This window comes from Leptodactylus fuscus, chromosome 7 (assembly GCF_031893055.1).
Source record: "Leptodactylus fuscus isolate aLepFus1 chromosome 7, aLepFus1.hap2, whole genome shotgun sequence".
In the NCBI taxonomy this organism is placed as follows: Eukaryota; Metazoa; Chordata; class Amphibia; order Anura; family Leptodactylidae; genus Leptodactylus; species Leptodactylus fuscus.
The window spans coordinates 146,519,909-146,540,797 of record NC_134271.1 but is presented as its reverse complement, the minus strand read 5'-3'; the positions used below and the strand labels follow the sequence as shown (position 1 = coordinate 146,540,797).

General features: G+C 45.1%; 1 protein-coding gene across 1 annotated transcript in view; it reads left to right on the top strand.

Annotated features, from left to right (window-relative positions):
• The window catches only part of LOC142213427 (NACHT, LRR and PYD domains-containing protein 3-like), a 102,787-nt gene extending 91,698 nt beyond the window's left edge, over positions 1-11,089 (top strand). The window contains exons 14-17 of the mRNA XM_075281744.1: positions 4,634-4,804; positions 5,571-5,741; positions 6,868-7,038; positions 10,993-11,089. Of these exons, the coding sequence (XP_075137845.1) occupies positions 4,634-4,804; positions 5,571-5,741; positions 6,868-7,038; positions 10,993-11,089 (610 nt within the window). The remainder of the gene's footprint in view (positions 1-4,633; positions 4,805-5,570; positions 5,742-6,867; positions 7,039-10,992) is intronic.
• The last annotated feature ends 9,800 nt before the right edge of the window (positions 11,090-20,889 follow it).

Below are 20,889 nucleotides of genomic sequence, written 5' to 3'. Positions count from 1 at the left end.
CTGTCCTCTCCGATCCCTCTGTGCTCTACAGTCTACACTTATTTTCTCATCTTTTTTTTTGCACTGCACATCTCTTGCCAACTTCCTTTGGGATCTCAGAAGTGGTGGTCTCAGTGCTGAGAAACACATCTGAGTCCCCCTGGCAATATGCATTAAGAGAACCCTGGAGCCTACCATAACATCGAGCCTGGCTAAATGCAGAGAAAGATTTTGGACCACTTCCAGAGATGGTAACTTCAGTGCTGCAGTTGGCAATGGACGGTGTAATGGGATTAGCTGAGGGATCGCTGTCTTGACCACTTTTTGGCACAAAATGAAAGTCCAATCCAGCCAAGTATGGTGCAAGGATATGATGCAAGGACACCTACATATCTGTCTGTGACACATTGGGGAGTTCACCCTCATCCTCACCCTTTTGGCCTGCACCATAATGCGCCTCTTCCCAGCCACTCCCCATCTCCCAGGCATTTCATTGCAGGCAGAAGTACAGCGTAAGCCACCTCATCGATAAACTGCTGGCCCTGGAGATGTTGGTGTTTATTCTTCTGGATACCCAGGCCTTCGTCAGCAGATGGCAGCTGGGGCACCTCCCTATGCTGGGCCTAGCCGTTACTACTTCTCTTGGTGTGCTGTCCCTGCCTTGCACCTGCAAGTGCCCCATAACATCAGTTGGGCCCAGAGCTCTGCGCTTTGCTGCAAGGTCCACTTGACCACCGACACACGGACAAGCGCCTGTGGTCAGGGATGCTGCTTATCTTTAATGACAGGCAGGGTGAATGTGGTGGAGTCTGGTCCCAGGGTGCAAACTGGGGTGGCCTATCTCCTCTCCCAGGCCAAAATTCATGGCAGGAGTAGACTGAAACCCTACTACGCTGCAACCTCCACCCTAGCTACTAGCGGCAAACGCTAAAACACTGGTGTTAGGGACATCAAGGGGTCCCCATGATAGAGTATGTTGCTGAGTTCCAAATTAAATATCAGGCCTGAAGTAATTACGCCCATTATCAGGTCTGGAAAAGTCACACACACACAGCTGATGGTGTGTCAAGTGAGTTCTAATTTAATGGTGCACAAAGGTGGTTTAAATACAATACAGACAAGAGCAGGTTGGACTATTCTAACATGGTTGGCATAAAATGATTGGTTATAAGATAAACCTGGCACATGACTATTGGCTGAGGCCTCATGTATTTTGCATCTCATTATTGCTTAATGGACTTTGTACTTTGTCCTTAAACAAAGAAAGTTTCAAAAATACTTATGTGTGAACTAACAGCTTACACTATGTCTATATGCATATATCATAGAAACAGAGATAAGATGTCATGTTGGTGCTAAATGAGTCTCAGTGACCTCCATATACCATGAAGATAAGAGATATACAAATAGCCAGCTGCGACTTACTTATACAGTTTATGTGTGAAAGGTTACAAGATGACTGACGAAATACAAAGATGGAGGATTTGACTCTAACACTGGCATGGGGAGATGTCAGCAGGACGTGCTGAAGCTCATCAGCTTGGGTGACAGACAGCACAGTGCCTCCGAGGTCAGGGATGCCATCCTGGCTGAGATGGCAATGTTTTTTTCCCTGCTATACTTGGGGCCTGGCATTTTTGTGCCTGTGATAATGGCTGGAACCTGGTAGCAGATCTGGCGCTTGCCAGACTCCAACACGGTCCACACATGGCCCACGTTTTCAACTTGTTGGTGCCATGTTTCTTTGAAACCTACACCATTGTGCCTGATATACAGGTCAAAGTGGGGCCATTTTTGTAAGTGAGAACTAGCCTCTGCTAGGCAGAGAACATTCAGAGCACACTCCTCTCATCTTCGCACCGTTGGCTGTCGGAGGAAGACGAGGGGGATGGCGTGGCATCTGATGTCCCTGTCCCACACGAGGCTAGAGGGTGTACTTCAGTGCATCCCATTGCTTCACCACAGATGGTGTGAAGGGGAGTGGAAAATGGAGAAAATGGAGAGTGACCCTTACAGTTGGGGCCAGCAAAGGCATACTAAGTAACACACTGGCACACATGGCTGACTTCATGTTGGGTTGCTTTTCAAGAGTCTAACGCATACTTCACATCATGGAGAACAAATAATACTGGATTTTTGCAAACCTCGAACCACGGTCTAGGTCTAATATCTGTTCCTTTCTTATATTAGGGGAGAGGAAAAAAAAAATTACTTAAGTGATGCGTTTAGCGTACATAGACTGACTATTAATGTGTATCCCACTTAGTGTTGTTAGGGTTACACACCGTCACAACCTGGCTAAAGCTTCTATAGCTGTTAATAAAGTCAACATAACTTTACAGTATCCAAAAAGACAGCTGGTACTGACCGAGAACAAGACAAATGTCAACAAAAGCTGTGAGCTCTGAACACCCACAGTGACTTTGGTGTCATCATTATAATGGAGCGGGTGGTAATAAATAACTTGGCAGTGCCTAAAACCCAACAAGCTTATACAACTATATTTACATTAATATACACAAATGACACTTTTTAGTAGCATGTCATGAGACAAGCTGATAAGATCTTCCTTTGTGCAGTGCTATTTGAAAGTTAATAGCTGCCTTCATTTTAATTCAAGAGAAGGTGCAGACAGATTAGATTTAGAACATGTTGTCTTCATTGTCGAAATCCTCTATATAGGTAATGGGTTTTTTGGGCCAAACTGTCTGGGAACGAGCTGGTGCAGCACTGACAACCTGGGTGAATATGGCAAGAGCCTGATATGTAGGGTGAATGTATCCCCCAATTATTTGGGGAATTTCCACTCAGAAACTGGCACTATATACCAGTAGCAAAAATTGAGGGTATATGTAATCCCAATATATTCTTTGAATTCCCAGTCAGAAAATGGCACTATATACCAGTAGCAAGAATTGAGGGTATATGTAGGCCCAATATATTCTTTGAATTCCCAGTCAGACCCTGGCACTATATGGCAGTAGCAAGAATTGAGGATGTATGTAACCCCAATATATTCTTTGAATTCCCAGTCAGAAAATGGCACTATATACCAGTAGCAAGAATTGAGGGTGTATGTAACCCCAATATATTCTTTGAATTCCCAGTCAGACCCTGGCACTATATACCAGTAGCAAGAATTGAGGGTGTATGTAACCCCAATATATTCTTTGAATACCCAGTCAGACCCTGGCACTATATACCAGTAGCAAGAATTGAGAGTGTATGTAGCCCCAATATATTCTTTGAATTCCCAGTCAGACCCTGGCACTATATACCAGTAGCAAGAATTGAGAATGTATGTAGCCCCAATATATTCTTTGAATTCCCAGTCAGACCCTGGCACTATATACCAGTAGCAAGAATTGAGGGTGTATGTAACCCCAATTCTATTGTTAGGGGATTTACAGTGTATTCAAGTTAGTTTCTGGGGTGGAGGTGGGGGGGGGCCACACCTTTGGAACGTGGATCGGTGGTATATAGGGTATATGGGAATACACTTTCAGTGTATTCCATTCAGGATCCTCAACACTGTGGAAAGCTGGGTTGCGCCGATTGAGCCGGTCAATGCCACATTACACTGACAAGCTTCTCCCTGGAATTGAGGGTGTATGTAACCCCAATATATTCTTTGAATTCCCAGTCAGAAAATGGTACTATATACCAGTAGCAAGAATTGAGGGTGTATGTAACCCCATTTCTATTGTTAGGGGACTTACAGTGTATTCAAGTTAGTTTCTGGGGTGGAGGTGGGGGGCACACCTTTGGAACGTGGATCGGGGGTATATAGGGTATACGGGAATACACTTTCAGTGTATTCCATTCAGGATCCTGAACACTGTGGAAAGCTGGGTTGCGGCGATTGAGCCCGTCAGTGCCACGTTACACTGACAAGCTTCTCCCTGGAATTTAGCTCTTAAAAGAGCTGTTGGTTGTCTTCTCCTTCCTATCCTAGCCTGTCCCTGCCTACCCAGAATCTAAGCCCTAGCTAAATGGACGGAAACCTCCGTCCCTGGTGAATTGCAAGCTCAGAATGACGCGAACCTGGGCGACGCTGTTCTTTTAAATCAGAGGTCACATGTTTTCGGCAGCCAATGGGTTTTTACTATTTTTTTCAACGTCACCGGTGTCGTAGTTCCTGTCCTGGGAGGGGAATCGAGTTTTCGCGCACTTTAACACGCAGTGTTCAATTCGAACATGGCGAACAGCGTGATATCTAATCGAACATGTGTTCGATAGAACACTGTTCGCTCATCTCTAGTCAGTATACAATCAGTATGTGCATCAGTCCGTTTTGAAGTGTCAAACTGAATTCAAACGGACGGATGGCATACTGATGTGTGAACATACCCTTATCTGCATTCAGTATTTTGTTCAGGGAGTTCTCTTGGGGGCCCCCGAACTAAATCCTACACGCATTAGAAAGAGTTTACCTAAGAAACCACACAGACCCTTTAAAGTATAATACGATCTGTGTGGTTTCTTAGCTAAACATTTTTTAAAGTGTATAGGTTTTTGTTCGGGGGTCCCCAAGGGGATTTCCCGAACGGAAACCCGAATGCTGATGTTAATCAGGGGTAAGAACTTCTAATCCTATCATGTGTGATACAGTCTGCTGATACATCACTCACATCTCATCTTCTTATTTTTACAGTTGGATTAATACCGGTGTACCAGACGATTTGTGCACCCAGTTGTCCTCTGGAATGAGGAATAACGAGTCCCTGAAGAGACTTCTCATACCTGATAACAAACTGTCCGGTCCTCAACTCAGTGACCTGATGGCCGCTCTGTCCATTGCAGACTGCAGAATAGAGGGATTACAGTGCGTATAAGAGATGTGTACAGGAGGAGACATGTGGGGACAAGTTATACATGGATTTTATTCTATTTTATGCTCCTTCGCACCATTGTTATGTCTATGAGATAAACTGTATACTGAGCTGTGTATCTAATCCTATCAAGTATGATACTGTATACTGAGCTGTGTATCTAATCCTATCAAGTGTGATACTGTATACTGAGCTGTATATCTAATCCTATCAATGTGATACTGTATACTGAGCTGTGTATCTAATCCTATCATGTGTGATACTGTATACTGAGTTGTGTATCTAATCCTATCATGTGTGATACAGTCTGCTGAGCTGTGTATCTAATCCTATCCTGTGTGATACTGTATACTGAGCTGTGTATTTAATCCTATCATGTGTGATACTGTATACTGAGCTGTGTATCTAATCCTATCATGTGTGATACAGTCTGCTGAGCTGTGTATCTAATCCTATCCTGTGTGATACTGTATACTGAGCTGTGTATCTAATCCTATCATGTGTGATACTGTATACTGAGCTGTGTATCTAATCCTATCATGTGTGATACTGTATACTGAGCTGTGTATCTAATCCTATCCTGTGTGATACTGTATACTGAGCTGTGTATCTAATCCTATCCTGTGTGATACTGTATACTGAGCTGTGTATCTAATCCTATCCTGTGTGATACTGTATACTGAGCTGTGTATCTAATCCTATCCTGTGTGATACAGGCTGCTGATACATCACTCACATCTCATCTTCTTATTCTTATAGTTTGCTTAATAATGATCTATCAGACACTTTCTGCACCCACTTGGCCTCTGTAATAAGGAATATCCAGTCCCTGAAGATACTTGACCTGTCTAATAACCGTCTGTCTGGTCCTCACTTCAGTGACTTGATGGCCGCTCTGTCCAGTCCAGGCTGCAGGATAGAGGAATTACGGTGAGTATAAGAGATGTGTACAGGAGGAGACATGTGGGGACAAGTTATACAGGGATTTTATTCTATTTTATGTTCCTCCGCACCATTGTTATATCTAAGGGAGCGTTCACACTACCATCGGTGTCCGACATGTAGTGTCCGCTCCTAGTGTCCGCTCAAAATCTGTCACGGATATTAGGAGCGGACACTAGCTGTGTCCATGACACCTGTCATTCATCTCAATGGGCATCGGGTGCGTTCTTTTGCACTCCGTGCCCATCCTTCCCTGTCCGCAAGTGAAGATGTCCGACTTCTCAAGCGGACAGAAAAACCCTGCATGCCAGATTTTGAGCAGACACTAGGAGCGGACACTACATGTCGGACACCGACGGTAGTGTGAACGCCCCCTAAAAGATAAACTGCTGACTGCACCTTCATATGTGACGTCTATACTGAGCCGTGTATCTAATCCTATCATGTGTGATACTGTATACTGAGCCGTGTATCTAATCCTATCATGTGTGATACTGTATACTGAGCTGTGTATCTAATCCTATCCTGTGTGATACTGTCTGCTGAGCTGTGTATCTAATCCTGTCCTGTGTGATACTGTATACTGAGCTGTGTATCTAATCCTATTCTGTGTGATACTGTCTGCTGAGCTGTGTATCTAATCCTATCCTGTGTGATACTGTGTGCTGAGCTGTGTATCTAATCCTATCCTGTGTGATACTGTCTGCTGAGCTGTGTATCTAATCGTATCCTGTGTGATACTGTATACTGAGCTGTGTATCTAATCCTATCCTGTGTGATACTGTCTGCTGAGCTGTGTATCTAATCCTATCATGTGTGATACTGTATACTGAGCTGTGTATCTAATCCTGTCCTATGTGATACTGTATACTGGGCTGTGTATCTAATCCTATCCTGTGTGATACTGTATACTGAGCTGTGTATCTAATCCTATTCTGTGTGATACTTTATACTGAGCTGTGTATCTAATCCTATTCTGTGTGATACTGTATACTCAGCTGTGTATCTAATCCTATCATGTGTTATACAGTCTGCTGAGCTGTGTATCTAATCCTCTCATGTGTGATACAGGCTGCTGATACATCACTCACATCTCATCTTCTTATTCTTACAGTTTGGCTTATAATAATCTATCAGACACTTCCTGCACCCAGTTGGCCTCTGTGATAGGGAATAACCAGTCCCTGAAGATACTTGTTCTGTCTGATAACCTACTGTCTGGTCCTCACTTTAGTGACTTGATGGCCGCTCTGTCCAGTCCAGGCTGCAGGATAGAGGAATTACAGTGAGTATAAGAGATGTGTACAGGAGGAGACATGTGGGGGATAAGTTATACATGGATTTTATTCTATTTTATGCTCCTCCGCACCATTGTTATGTCTATGAGATAAACTGCTGACTGCACCTTCATATGTGACGTCTACTGAGCTGTGTATCCACATTACATTATTAGATTCCTGTGTGGCCATATTTGATATGGGCACGTATGTGTGTGAGGCGTGTTTGCTATGGGCACACATAGATTGCTGTGTTGGGGTCATAATAGCCCCAAAACTTATGTTGTTGTAGTTTCAAATTAAATAACAGGCCAAGATCGGCTACAGCCATCTTTGACCTGGAGAATCACGAAGACACAGATGGTGGTGTATCAAAATGGATTCTGTTTAATGGTGGCTAGAACAACAGTATATATCACATGGCATAGACAGAACAGGATTGGCTAGTATAATTAGCATACCATCTATTGGTGGAGAAGTTTGTAACAATAACCCTGATGCATATCTATTGGATAAGAAACTGGAGAGAGGTCACACCCCCCTGAGGGCTGAGTGGGGGTGTGAGTTGTAGAAGACACATGGCCTCTCTAAAATGGAGTCTGTGAGCTCATGGTATGGTGATCGCATGGTCTCACAAAATGGCAGCTAACAGCACATGTCTCAAATACACAAGCTGACATCCTCCACACTTCCCTCTTTGAACAATCAGTTAATTACCCCTCTCCTCCCCCTTTATCTTAAAAAGGGTCTTTCGTCTTTGATGTATTCCTAACAATGCCCCTGGTCCCAGCCAATCTCCTTTGTTTGTAAGATAGCATCACCCAATACACAGAGCATAGTATCTGCATAACCAGTCTGACAAGTTCCAAATTGCTCATCTCTGGACAGATAGAACAATCTCAGCCCCCACCTCTATACACAATGTTTCATAAGATATTATTAGCCCCCCACAGCTGTATATCCCATCTTTTTCTGCTGATATATACATGCTGTTCAATATGGGAAATGGTGGATTCATATTGTTCTAACATTGCGCTACTTACCTAGTACATACCTCCCAACCGTCCCGATTTCTGTGGGACATTCACGATTTGGGTGACATGTCCCGCGGTCCTGGTTGGAGGGAGGTATGTCCCGATTTCAACTCACATCGCGTCTACAAGCCAGTAGCCGGCGGCGAAGCGAGGAGCTGACACAGGTCAGCTCCTCGCTTCAGCCGCATATGTGTCAGCGAGAGAGGCGCGCAGCGGCGAAGCGAGGAGCTGACCTGCGTCAGCTCATTGCTTCAGCCGCATATGTGTCAGCGAGAGAGGCGCACAGAGAGCAGTGAGGGAGGAGAAGGTAAGTGTATTGTGGAGGTGGAACGTGAAACTGGAGGCAGATGAAGGAGAGGACGGCATGACACTGGGGGCAGACATGGAGAGGACGGCATGACACTGGGGGCATACATGGAGAGGACGGCATGACACTGGGGGCAGAGATGGAGAGGACGGCATGACACTGGGGGCAGAGATGGGGAGGACATGAATCTGGGGGCAGAGATGGGGAGGACATGAATCTGGGGGCAGAGATGGAGAGGACATGAATCTGGGGGCAGAGATGGAGGGGACATGAATCTGGGGGCAGAGATGGAGGAGACATGAATCTGGGGGCAGAGATGGAGGGACATGAACCTGGGGGCAGAGATGGGGGGACATGAAACTGGGGGTAGAGATAGGGGGACCTGAATATGGGGGCAGAGATGTGGAGACATGAATCTGGGGGCAGAGATGGGGGACATGAAACTGGGGGCAGAGATGGAGGGGACATGAAACTGGGGGCAGAGATGGAGGGGGACATGAATCTGGGGGCAGAGATGGGGGGGACATGAATCTGGGGGCAGAGATGGAGGGGACATGAATCTGGGGGCAGAGATGGAGGGGGACATGAATCTGGGGGCAGAGATGGAGGGAGGACATGAATCTGGGGGCAGAGATGGAGGGGGGACATGAATCTGAGGGCAGAGATGGAGGGGGGACATGAATCTGGGGGCAGAGATGGAGGGGGGACATGAATCTGGGGCAGAGATGGAGGGGGGACATGAATCTGGGGGCAGAGATGGAGGGGGCATGAATCTGGGGGCAGAGATGGAGGGGGGACATGAATCTGGGGGCAGAGATGGAAGGGACATGAAACTGGGGGCAGAGATGGAAGGGGGACATGAAACTGGGGGCAGATGAAGGGTGTATATGAAACTGGGGGAGAGATAGAGGGGGGACATATAATTTACGGGTGACTGTAGGAGGATTATACTGTGTGCGGGCACATGAAAAATTAACGAGTGGGCGGAGTCAACACAAAAGTGGGCGGGGCACATTTTGTCCCTCTTTCAGTTCTTCAAAAGTTGGGAGGTATGCTAGTATGATATCAACAACATGATGGTAGGTGGCATTAGTCTCTTTTGCGTTACATGATTTAGTGTTTGATATCTATTCTCCCCATTGTGTGTTTTTTTTGTTTTGTTTTTTTGTTTTTTCTTTTACATTTTGTGTTTGAAACTTTTTTAGTTTTATACTATGGTCTGTGTTTTGTTTTTTTTGTTTATGTCCACATTGTTGTAGAGGTTACTTTCCCTGTCACACACAGGGTTAAACAATCGTTAGCCGAAATAGAACGCAGGTGCAAAGTCACGTATGTTTTTATAAGCGCAGGTTCAGTTCCGTTATATTAGGCTATGAATAAGGAGACATACAAAGTGTCTCTGACGCTAGGTTCACATCTGCGTTCAGGTCTCCGTTCTGTGGTTTCCGCCTTCTGCATGCAAGAAGACGGAAAGCACAGACCGGGTGCGGCGGTGAGTGTTTTATACTCTCCGCCGCGAAACCGTTTTTTTTTTAATACGGACACAGAGTACTGCATGTCCGACTCTGTGTCCGGATTAAAAAACCCGGTTTCGCGGCGGAGAGCATAAAACGCTCACCGCCGCTCACGGCCGGATATCTTTCTCACCCATTCAAATGAATGTGTATGAAAGAGTCCTGCAGGTTTCTGTCTCCTGCTCTGTTTTATGCAGGAAACGGAAACCTGCAGAACGCAGTGCCGGGCGCAGATGTGAACGAGCCCTGAAACGCGGCAGGCGGTTTTGAGCAACACATGAGGAGTTTTTAAACATCACACGTGCTTTTTTTGAATTTTATGATGTCAGTTTGACAAAATAAAAGCTATGTTTTATGGAATCACCGCTTTGCTGGATATTGTCTATGGTCTACATTTTGCTTCAAGCCGAGGGAGCTGTTTTTCCGTGCATCAGATGCCATCAGAAGCAACGTTTTTGATTCTGGAGATCACAAGTGCCGTGAGTGGGCTGTTTCCCCTTTTTCTTGTTTATCTATGTAATTTTTGGTTCTGCGATTTTGATGAATTGCTTTTGCTTGCTTAACTTTTTATTCAAATTTTTATGAGGCAAAACAGTGAAAAAACGTCAGTTTGGCACTTTTGACTTTTTTTGCCGCTATTGTGTTTACCATATGGGAAAAATATTTCTATAGATTTGTAGACCGGGCGTTTTTGGACACAGGGATACCTAATGTGTACGTGTTTCACAGTATTTAAGTACTTTTATATGTGTTCTAGGGAAACGGAGGTGATTTTAATTTTTAATACATTTTTAAAAAAATATTTTACATTTTTTATGCGTTTATTAGAACCCCATGGGGATTTGAAGCCCAAGGGGTTTGATCACTAATGCATTGCAAAAATACGGCAGTTCTATTGCAGGCTACAAAGAGTCCTGGTTGTGTCCTCTTTATTATCTGCCCTGTAGTACTGACTATGTACATGTAACCCCTATAGCCCATCACCAGCCCCTGGTAAGATATTACAGATTCATCCTCATCAGATCTAGTCACTGACTAATCTGAGGTCTGGAGAAAATCCTCACAATACAAAGTCACTAATACTGCACTGTCTGTTTTATGTTCTAGTCTAGTGGGCAACAGATTGTCTGAAGAGCAGGAAGAAGAATTTAGACAGCTGAAAAGACACAAACCAGATATGGACATATATTACGGGCAGTTCTAGAAGCCGGATGTCTTTATGTGCTGAACAGATAACAGGACATTATGGTGAATACTTCTTCAAAGGCCCAGCATTAGGAGCATCTCCTGGTGTATTATGGGTGTTAGGGGCACAAGACCCCCAGAGCTTATGTTGTTGTAGTTTCAAATTAAATAACAGGCCTGGATAGACTACAGCCATCCTTTAGCCTGGAGAATCACAAAGACACAGATGGTGGTGTATCAAAATGGATTCTGATTTTAATGGTGCAAAAAGGTAGTTTAAATACAATACAGATAAAAGCAGGTTGGACTATTCTAATGACATGATTGGTTGTAGAGCTATAACATAAGGTGTGGCACATGACTATTGGATAAGGCCTAATGTAATCTGCATCTCATTATTACTTTCCAAACTGGGGTGACCTTTCTCATGAAATAAAGAAGAATTTAAAATATTTATGTGTAAACCAACATCTTACACTAATTCTAGATGTATATATCACAGCAAGAGAGATAATGATCACATGCAGTCTGACCACTCTAGTCTTGGGCTGACGATCAACAGGTTATAGAACCTGTTTCTACACACACCTTCAAAGATGAGACCCTTACCACAAACAGATAAGGAGTTATAACCCATCCATTAACACTCCACATGCCTTATCCCTTAAAGGGGTCTCTTTGACTCTAAACAGACATTCTTATAAAGTTTATATAAGAAAAAGGTTACAAGATGGAGGATGTGATCCTAACATGGGTAATATCAATAATCTACACAGTGTAAGATCCGTCCACATGTCATAATGTTTTATAGTAAGTTCTTTCCCTTGATGTGACACATGATGGGTATACTGGTAGTCTGACTGGGGTCATGGTTTGGTGATGGATATCCTGACGTCATGGGTACAGACCTCGGCACCAGTGCTGGCTATAGGGAATTAAACCTCCATATTACACAACCCCTGGACTTTATAACTGTATGATATGCTTATATTCTGTATATTAAATAGAAGGGGACACTGATGTCCCTACAGAAGACAGCCATGAATTTACTGCCTACAGTATGGCCGCCCCTACGTCCTCCAGCCCCATCTGTGTAATAAGCTCCATTTGTTTTATTATGGAAAATCCTCTGGGCAGCCAAACTGGATTGTGGCCACATTTGGCCAAGTTTGCCAATGAAAAAGCTGTTGTGCCTGGCCAGTAGTGTGGTGGGGGCCATAGTTACCCTAAGGATAACTTGTCTGTCCACCTAAAATTTGGGGATACTCACCTTTGTGAAGATGAATCAAGCGTGGATCAGCCAGGATTTCCACCCACCAATGCCTGATGCAGCAGATTAAATGATCCATGCTTCCTCACCACACTGACTTCCTAATTACATCATGGAAGACAGATGTGCATACTGTTCCCATGGTTCCTCACCACACTGTCACTGAGTGACTGTATGGGCTCCTCACACTGCTGCCACCTCCACACTCTGCCACTGGGTCACTGTATGGCCGCCTAAGGCTGCTGCTACCTCCAAATTATATCAACTTGCCACTCTGGGGCCTACTCACACTGCTGTCACCTCCACACTCTGCCACTGTTTCACTGTATGGCTGCCTAAGGCTGGTGCTACCTCCAAATTATATCGACTTGCCACTCTGGGGCCTACTCACACTGCTGTCATCTCCACACTCTGCCACCGAGTGACTGTCTGAGCTCCTCACGCTGCTGCCACCTCTGCACTCTACCCCAGCGTCGCTGTATGGCCAAAATAAGGCTGCTGCAACGTCCACATTATATCAACTTGCCACTCTGTGGCCTCCCCACATTGCTGCCACCTCCCCACTCTGCCACTATGGCCAAATAATTGAGGTGTGCAGCGGCTCTAAGAGCAAAGCCTGTCATACAGACTCACTGACTGTATTTTATGACTACCACAACAGGCTCCCTATGTGTGTTACTGCCAGGTACAGTGTTCTACACTATTATACAGGCTCTGTGTAGCTGGTTTTTAAGATTATTCGCCACAAATCATTCCGGAAAAAAATCAAATCTTTTTGGAAAATCCGGAGAAGCGGCCGAATCAAATTTTCCAAAAATTTGCTTATCTCTAATTATTATGTGAGGTAAAGTCTATGGGCTGGGCTGTAGAGATAGAGATAGAATTCATGACAGTACCAGAATAAAACACTATGCAGAGTATCTCTCATCTCTATGTGTCTAGGTACAATCCATGTCATCTCTGGCTGTATTCACACAGGCCTTCCCGGCCCTCGCACTGCTGATCTATAAGGGTAAGTCCACACAGAACAGAATTATTAGTGCAGGACATACAATAGACTACAGTAACAGCGAGGGGATGACATGTTACTTTCTAACTTTCTATTTCCCTTCACACTTGTGGATTTTTCGCTGCAGATTTCTCTCCTTCTAGTGTAGCAGAGCTGAAATCTGCAGTGATCCACAGCTAAGGCCCAGTTCCCATCTGCATTTGCGGAGTCCACGTTAAAAAAGCAGTTACCTTCAGGAAACCTCTGGACTCCATAGACTATAACGGGGTGCATGTGGTTTCCGCTTTGTTTCCATACAAAACATGTGGAGCTAAAAGTCCTGCAAGCAGCACTTTTCTCTCCGCATGTTTCATGCAAATTGAGCGGAAACCACAAGGACACCATTTTAATTTATGGGGTCCGCTGCTTTCCTAGGTAACCACTTTAAAATGCATATAGGTTTCTGTTCGGGGGTCCCCAAGCAGACTTCCTGAACGGAAACCCGAAAGCAGATGTTAATAGGGCATAAGTCCATAAGTTACCTCTGCAGATATTGGAATAAGAAATTTCCGGCACTCAAAATGGACTTCCAAAGTAGTAATTAATTTTATTACATCAAAAATCATAAATGTTTCGGTTCCATGGACCTTCCTCAGTACATCTTAAAATAAACAAAAAAAAACAACAAAAACTTATATAATATAAATCGATAACATAAAGTCCAAAAAGTGAAATAATAAATATGCAAAAAAAGCACTATTCATATGTATACATATCGGAGTCTCTCTCTCTCTCTCTCTCTCTCTCTCTCTCTCTCTCTCTCTCTCTCTCTCTCTCTCTCTATATATATATATATATATATATATCAACACGCAGTACAATACAACCAGAAGCGCCGCCACCATGAGGTGATGTCACTTCTGGTCCAAGGCCACACAGTGGAGGGGATTGGGTGTAAACCGCCATCCCCAAATGACCACATGTTGCCCAGAAAGGAATAAATATGCCCAGGACACTTCTAGGAGCGTCCAGGGCCCAACCTCTGGTATCGGTCTGTTGGCCGCCAGAAGTGACGCGTATGCTTTCCACCAGTGGAACACAACTGGAAGTCCCATAGAAATGAATGAGAGGAACACAGAGACACATATAACGATTAGGAGACTGATGGAAATGGTCAGAGAAAGATCTGAGATGGGGGGGAAGGGTAAAAAAAGAAAGATGAAGAGTGCTGAAGATATCGGTGCCGTTAGTTTCAGCTCATATATCTCTTCACCTTCAGAAGGGCAGGTCTTACTGCTCAGCGTCATTACTGGGTGGTAAGGCCTTCTGATGGTGAAGGAATATCTGAGCCAAAAATAGGAGCTCCGATGTCTCCAGCAACCGGGCGCACATGGGGAAAGCTGAAAGTGCGTTGAATTTAGTGCTCTGTCAGCATTCTAGCAGTATATAATACCGTAGGTGCCAGAGGACGTGAAAGCTTCTCTTTGAGTTTTGAAACAGAGGATGCCATTCTAGTCAATGGGGTTCGCCAGTGCCTGTGTGTAGCCTCTAAAACAGTGGTCAGAAACCAAATGAACGAGAGACCGGAGCAGATGTGAACCCTGCCTAAGAGTTTTCAATTCATTTTAAAATTAGTTTTAATCTGATGAATCATTGACATATAGAGTAAGAATCCTAGGGAATATAACCATGATCATCCAGACAAATGTAATGCAAAACTGCAGTAAATACTGACGGCAAAGCAGATTTATCCTAGCTTTTTCCTGTGTTGACTCTTACTGCTCATGTTTTCTTTTTCTTTTTTTTTTTGTTTATCTTATGTTGTAAAATATTGTTTTATATCAATAAAAATCTAATTTGAGAGAAATTTTGGTAATAAAATCAAAATGTTCAGAAACTGCAATAAAAGTAAATTCATAATATGTTAATAAAGTAGCTACATGGATTTGGGGGGTAACATTTTTTTTTTTCTCACCAGCTTCCTTATTTCTTTATAAACAATGTTTAATTCACCCTAGTCGGGTTTGCCGTTATGTGCCCTAGGGCAAGAGATATTGGTGCCATTACGGATATCACTTCACTGTCAGAAAGGCATTTCTGACAGTCTAGCTGGGCTATGAGGAACACCCCTTCTGTCAGTGCTATTCATAACTCTGTACTGTCAGAAGGGGCGTTACTTACCACCCAGAGATGACAATAAGCTGTGAAGAACATCCCCAAGTACTAGGTTATAGACTAGAACTGGGGTGGAAGGGGCATTCCTTACAGGTTAGTGTCATGGCTGGGCGGTAAGTAACGCCCCTTCTGACAGTACAGAGCTAATTTTTTATGAAAATTTTGTTGGATTTTTATCCCTTACCCCAGGGAGTTGTTTGTGTGCATCACGATTGTGTGGAGTCAACTGAATCACAGAAGAGCAGCAACTAAAACTTAACTTTTAATAAAATGACTTATAAGGTATCAATAAGTTCAAAATTAAGATATGATATCCTGTGAAGTGCAGGCTAAAAATTAGCTCCTGCAAACTACTGAAGAATTAGTCCTAGTAAAATTATTAAGCGCTGCCATTGTTTTATTTTATAGCACTCAACACAGTGTAACTATTCTGCTATAACACAGCACTTAATCAGAAAGGTAGGGTTCCCTTCCTATATAGGACATGTATTCAGTGGCGTAACTGGGAATGGAGGGGCCCTGTGGTGAACTTTTGAAGTGAACCTGCCCCCTCCCCCTGACCGACGCCAAAGACCTCAAACAACCAACCCCCCCATTTCTGTGCACACAGTATTATGCCCCATAGTGGCATAATACTGGGTGTCACAACTAGAGATGAGCGAACACTAGAGATGAGCGAACACTAAAATGTTCGAGGTTCGAAATTCGATTCGAACAGCCGCTCACTGTTCGAGTGTTCGAATGGGTTTCGAACCCCATTATAGTCTATGGGGAACATAAACTCGTTAAGGGGGAAACCCAAATTCGTGTCTGGAGGGTCACCAAGTCCACTATGACACCCCAGGAAATGATACCAACACCCTGGAATGACACTGGGACAGCAGGGGAAGCATGTCTGGGGGCATAAAAGTCACTTTATTTCATGGAAATCCCTGTCAGTTTGCGATTTTCGCAAGCTAACTTTTCCCCATAGAAATGCATTGGCCAGTGCTGATTGGCCAGAGTACGGAACTCGACCAATCAGCGCTGGCTCTGCTGGAGGAGGCGGAGTCTAAGGTCGGACCTGAATGGAGACTGGTGTGGAGCGATCTTAGACTCCGCCTCCTCCAGCAGAGCCAGCGCTGATTGGCCGAATTCCGTACTCTGGCCAATCAGCGCTGGCCAGTGCTAAGCACACACATTCAGCTCTACTTCATCGGGCTAATAGAATGCATTGGCCAATCAGCGCTGGCCAATGCATTCTATCAGCTTGATGAAGCAGAGTGTGCACAAGGGTTCAAGCGCACCCTCGGCTCTGATGTAGCAGAGCCGAGGGTGCACAAGGGTTCAAGTGCACCCTCGGCTCTCCTACATCAGAGCCGAGGGTGCGCTTGAACCCTTGTGCAGCCTCAGCTCTGCTACATCAGAGCCGAGGGTGCGCTTGAACCCTTGTGCACACTCTGCTTCATCAAGCTAATAGAATGCATTGGCCAGCACTGATTGGCCAGAGTACGGAATTCGGCCAATCAGCGCTGGCCAATGCATCCCTATGGGAAAAAGTTTATCTCACAAAAATCACAATTACACACCCGATAGAGCCCCAAAAAGTTATTTTTAATAACATTCCCCCCTAAATAAAGGTTATCCCTAGCTATCCCTGCCTGTACAGCTATCCCTGTCTCATAGTCACAAAGTTCACATTCTCATATGACCCGGATTTGAAATCCACTATTCGTCTAAAATGGAGGTCACCTGATTTCGGCAGCCAATGACTTTTTCCAATTTTTTTCAATGCCCCCAGTGTCGTAGTTCCTGTCCCACCTCCCCTGCGCTGTTATTGGTGCAAAAAAGGCGCCAGGGAAGGTGGGAGGGGAATCGAATTTTGGCGCACTTTACCACGCGGTGTTCGATTCGATTCGAACATGCCGAACACCCTGATATCCGATCGAACATGTGTTCGATAGAACACTGTTCGCTCATCTCTAGTCACAACCTGTTCCACTGCACAGTCCAGCACTGCAAGGGTTAACCTCCCTTGCAGCAGCCGGGCGTGGTTGATGGTTTGACTGACTGGGGTGTCGACCAATGGACGCTCGGATTGGGCAGCTGGGCTTTTGCTTGTGTTCCTCCTTACCTATATAAGGGGGCTGGTCTGGATGCCTGGTGCTCTAAGATCACTTCACAAAACCTAATTGATGTGTGTTCGTGTGCATGGGTTCCAGCTGCAACAAATATTAGTTGGCCTAGCTAGCAATATTCCCCAGTGATAGCAATGCCACTGTTAGTTGGGCAGCATGCTGCCTTGTGTGTTTGAGTGGGGAAAATCTCTGTAGGCCTTAGCTAGCTTAACTTCTGAGTCAGTGTTCACACTGCTAGTTGCTTTGGCAGTAGTTGCCTTGTGGGTTTGGTGGAACTGCAGCACACAGGGTTTAGGCGGTCTCTGTCTAGGCCAGGAGATCTGGTTGGACAGTTTGTTATTGTAGTGGCTGCTCTGATCTGCACAGGTGGCTCTGTGAATTTAACCCCTTCCCGCCGATGGCATTTTTTGATTTTCGTTTTTGACTCCCCTCCTTCTAAACCCCATAACTTTTTTATTTCTCCGCTCCCAGAGCCATGTGAGGTCTTAATTTTTGCGGGACAAATTTTTCTTCATGTTGCTACCATTAATTATTCTATATAATGTACTGGGAAGCAGGAAAAAAATTCAGAATGGGGTGGATTTGAAGAAAAAATGCATTTCTGCGACTTTCTTACGGGCTTTGGTTTTACGGTGTTCACTGTGCAACCAAAATGACATGTCCCCTGTATTCTGTGTTTCGGCACGGTTCCAGGGATACCAAAGTTATATGGTTTTATTTACATTTTGACCCCTAAAAAAAATTCCAAAACTGTGTTAAATTTTTTTTTTTCTAAAAGTCGCCATATTCCAACGGCTGTAACTTTTTTATATGTAAGTGTACGGGGATGCATAGGGCGTCGTTTTTGCGGGGTCGGGTGTACTTTTTAGTTCTATCATTTTCAGGAAATGTTATTGCTTTGATCACTTTTTATTCAAATTTTTATTAGAATCAAAACAGTGAAAAAATGGCGGTTTGGCACTTTCGACTATTTTTCCCGCTACGGCGTTTACCGAACAGGAAAAATATTTTTATAGATTTGTAGAGCGGGCGATTTCGGACGCGGGGATACCTAACATGTATATGTTTCACAGTTTTTAACTACTTTTAAATGTGTTCTAGGGAAAGGGGGGTGATTTGAACTTTTAATTCTTTTTATATTTTTTTATATTTTTTTAACCTTTTTTTAAAAAAAATTTTTTTGCATTTATTAGACCCCCTAGCATGCTCCAGGAGCCGGCGATCCCGGCCAAAATGGCGGCGCCGGAGGGGTTAATGCCTCCGATCGGTCCAGGGACCGATCGGAGGCATTAGAGCCGGTTGTCTACTGCTTAAAGCAGTAGACACCCGGCGGCTATGGCGGCCGCCCGGCTCCCGGGCGGTCGCCATAGTTACAGACCCGACATGCGCTGTACTATTACGGCGCATGTCGGGAAGGGGTTAACAAGAGCACACCCTGTTACTTTCGTTCAGTTGGCAGTGACACTAACTGCCAGCTTGTATTTGGGTGTTTAGTAGAGATGAGCGAACAGTGTTCTATTGAACTCATGTTCGATCGGATATTAGGCTGTTCGGCATGTTCGAATCGAATCGAACACCGCGTGGTAAAGTGCGCCATTACTCGATTCCCCTCCCACCTTCCCTGGCGCCTTTTTTGCTCCAATAACAGCGCAGGGTAGGTGGGACAGGAACTACGACACCGGTGACGTTGAAAAAAGTAGGCAAAACCCATTGGCTGCCGAAAACATGTGACCTCTAATTTAAAAGAACAGCGCCGCCCAGCTTCGCGTCATTCTGAGCTTGCAATTCACCGAGGACGGAGGTTTCCGTCCAGCTAGCTAGGGCTTAGATTCTGGGTAGGCAGGGACAGGCTAGGATAGGAAGGAGAAGACAACCAACAGCTCTTATAAGAGCTAAATTCCAGGGAGAAGCTTGTCAGTGTAACGTGGCACTGACGGGCTCAATCGCCGCAACCCAGCTTTCCGCGGATCCTGAATGGAATACACTGACAGTGTATTCCCGTATACCCGATATATACCCCCGATACCCGTTCCAACGGTGTGCCCCCCCACCTTCACCCCAGAAATACCCTGCAAGTCCCCTAGCAATAGAATTGGGGCTATATACACCCACTATTTTTGCTACTGGTATACAGTGCCATTGTCTGACTGGGAATTCAAAGAATATATTGGGGTTATAAATACCCTCATTTCTTGCTACTGGTATATAGTGCCAGTTTCTGACTGGGAATTCAAAGAATATATTGGGGTTACGTGCACCCACAATTTTTGCTACTGGTATATAGTGCCATTGTCTGACTGGGAATTCAAAGAATATATTGGGGTTACAAATACCCTCATTTCTTGCTACTGCCATATAGTGCCAGTTTCTGACTGGGAATTCAAAATGCGCAAGGCTCCCGGAAAGGGACGTGGACGAGGCCGTGGGCGAGGTCGGGGGAATGGTTCTGGGGAGCAAGGTAGCAGTGAAGCCACAGGGCGTCCCGTGCCTACTCCTGTGGGGCAGCAAGCATTGCGCCACTCCACAGTGCCAGGGTTGCTTGCCACATTAACTAAACTGCAGGGTACAAACCTTAGTAGGCCCGAGAACCAGGAACAGGTCTTGCAATGGCTGTCGGATAACGCTTACAGCACATTGTCCAGCAGCCAGTCAGACTCTGCCTCCTCTCCTCCTATTACCCAACAGTCTTGTCCTCCTTCCTCCCAAAATTCCCAAGCTTCACAGAACAATAACCCCAACTGTCCCTGCTCCCCAGAGCTGTTCTCCGCTCCTTTCATTGTCCCTCAACCTGCCCCTCCACGTCGCGATTCCACGAACCTAACAGAGGAGCATCTGTGTCCAGATGCTCAAACACTAGAGTCTCCTCCATCTCTGTTTGGTTTGGTGGTGGATGACCAGCAACCCACCCTCATCGACGATGATGTGACGCAGTTGCCGTCAGGGCATCCAGTTGACCTGCACATTGTGCGGGAGGAGGAGATGAGACAGGAGTTGGAAGAGGAAGTGGTGGATGTTGAGGACACTGACCCGACCTGGACAGGGGGGATGTCAAGCGGGGAAAGTAGTGTGGATGTTGAGGCAGGTGCAGCACCAAAAAGGGTAGCTAGAGGCAGAGGCAGAGGTCAGCAGCTTAGGCGAAGCCAGGCCACACCCGGAATCTCCCAAGATGTTCCAGTTCGTACCCAGCCCCGAAAAACTCCCACCTCGAGGGCACGTTTCTCGAAGGTGTGGAGTTTTTTCAAGGAATGCGCCGAGGACAGATATAATGT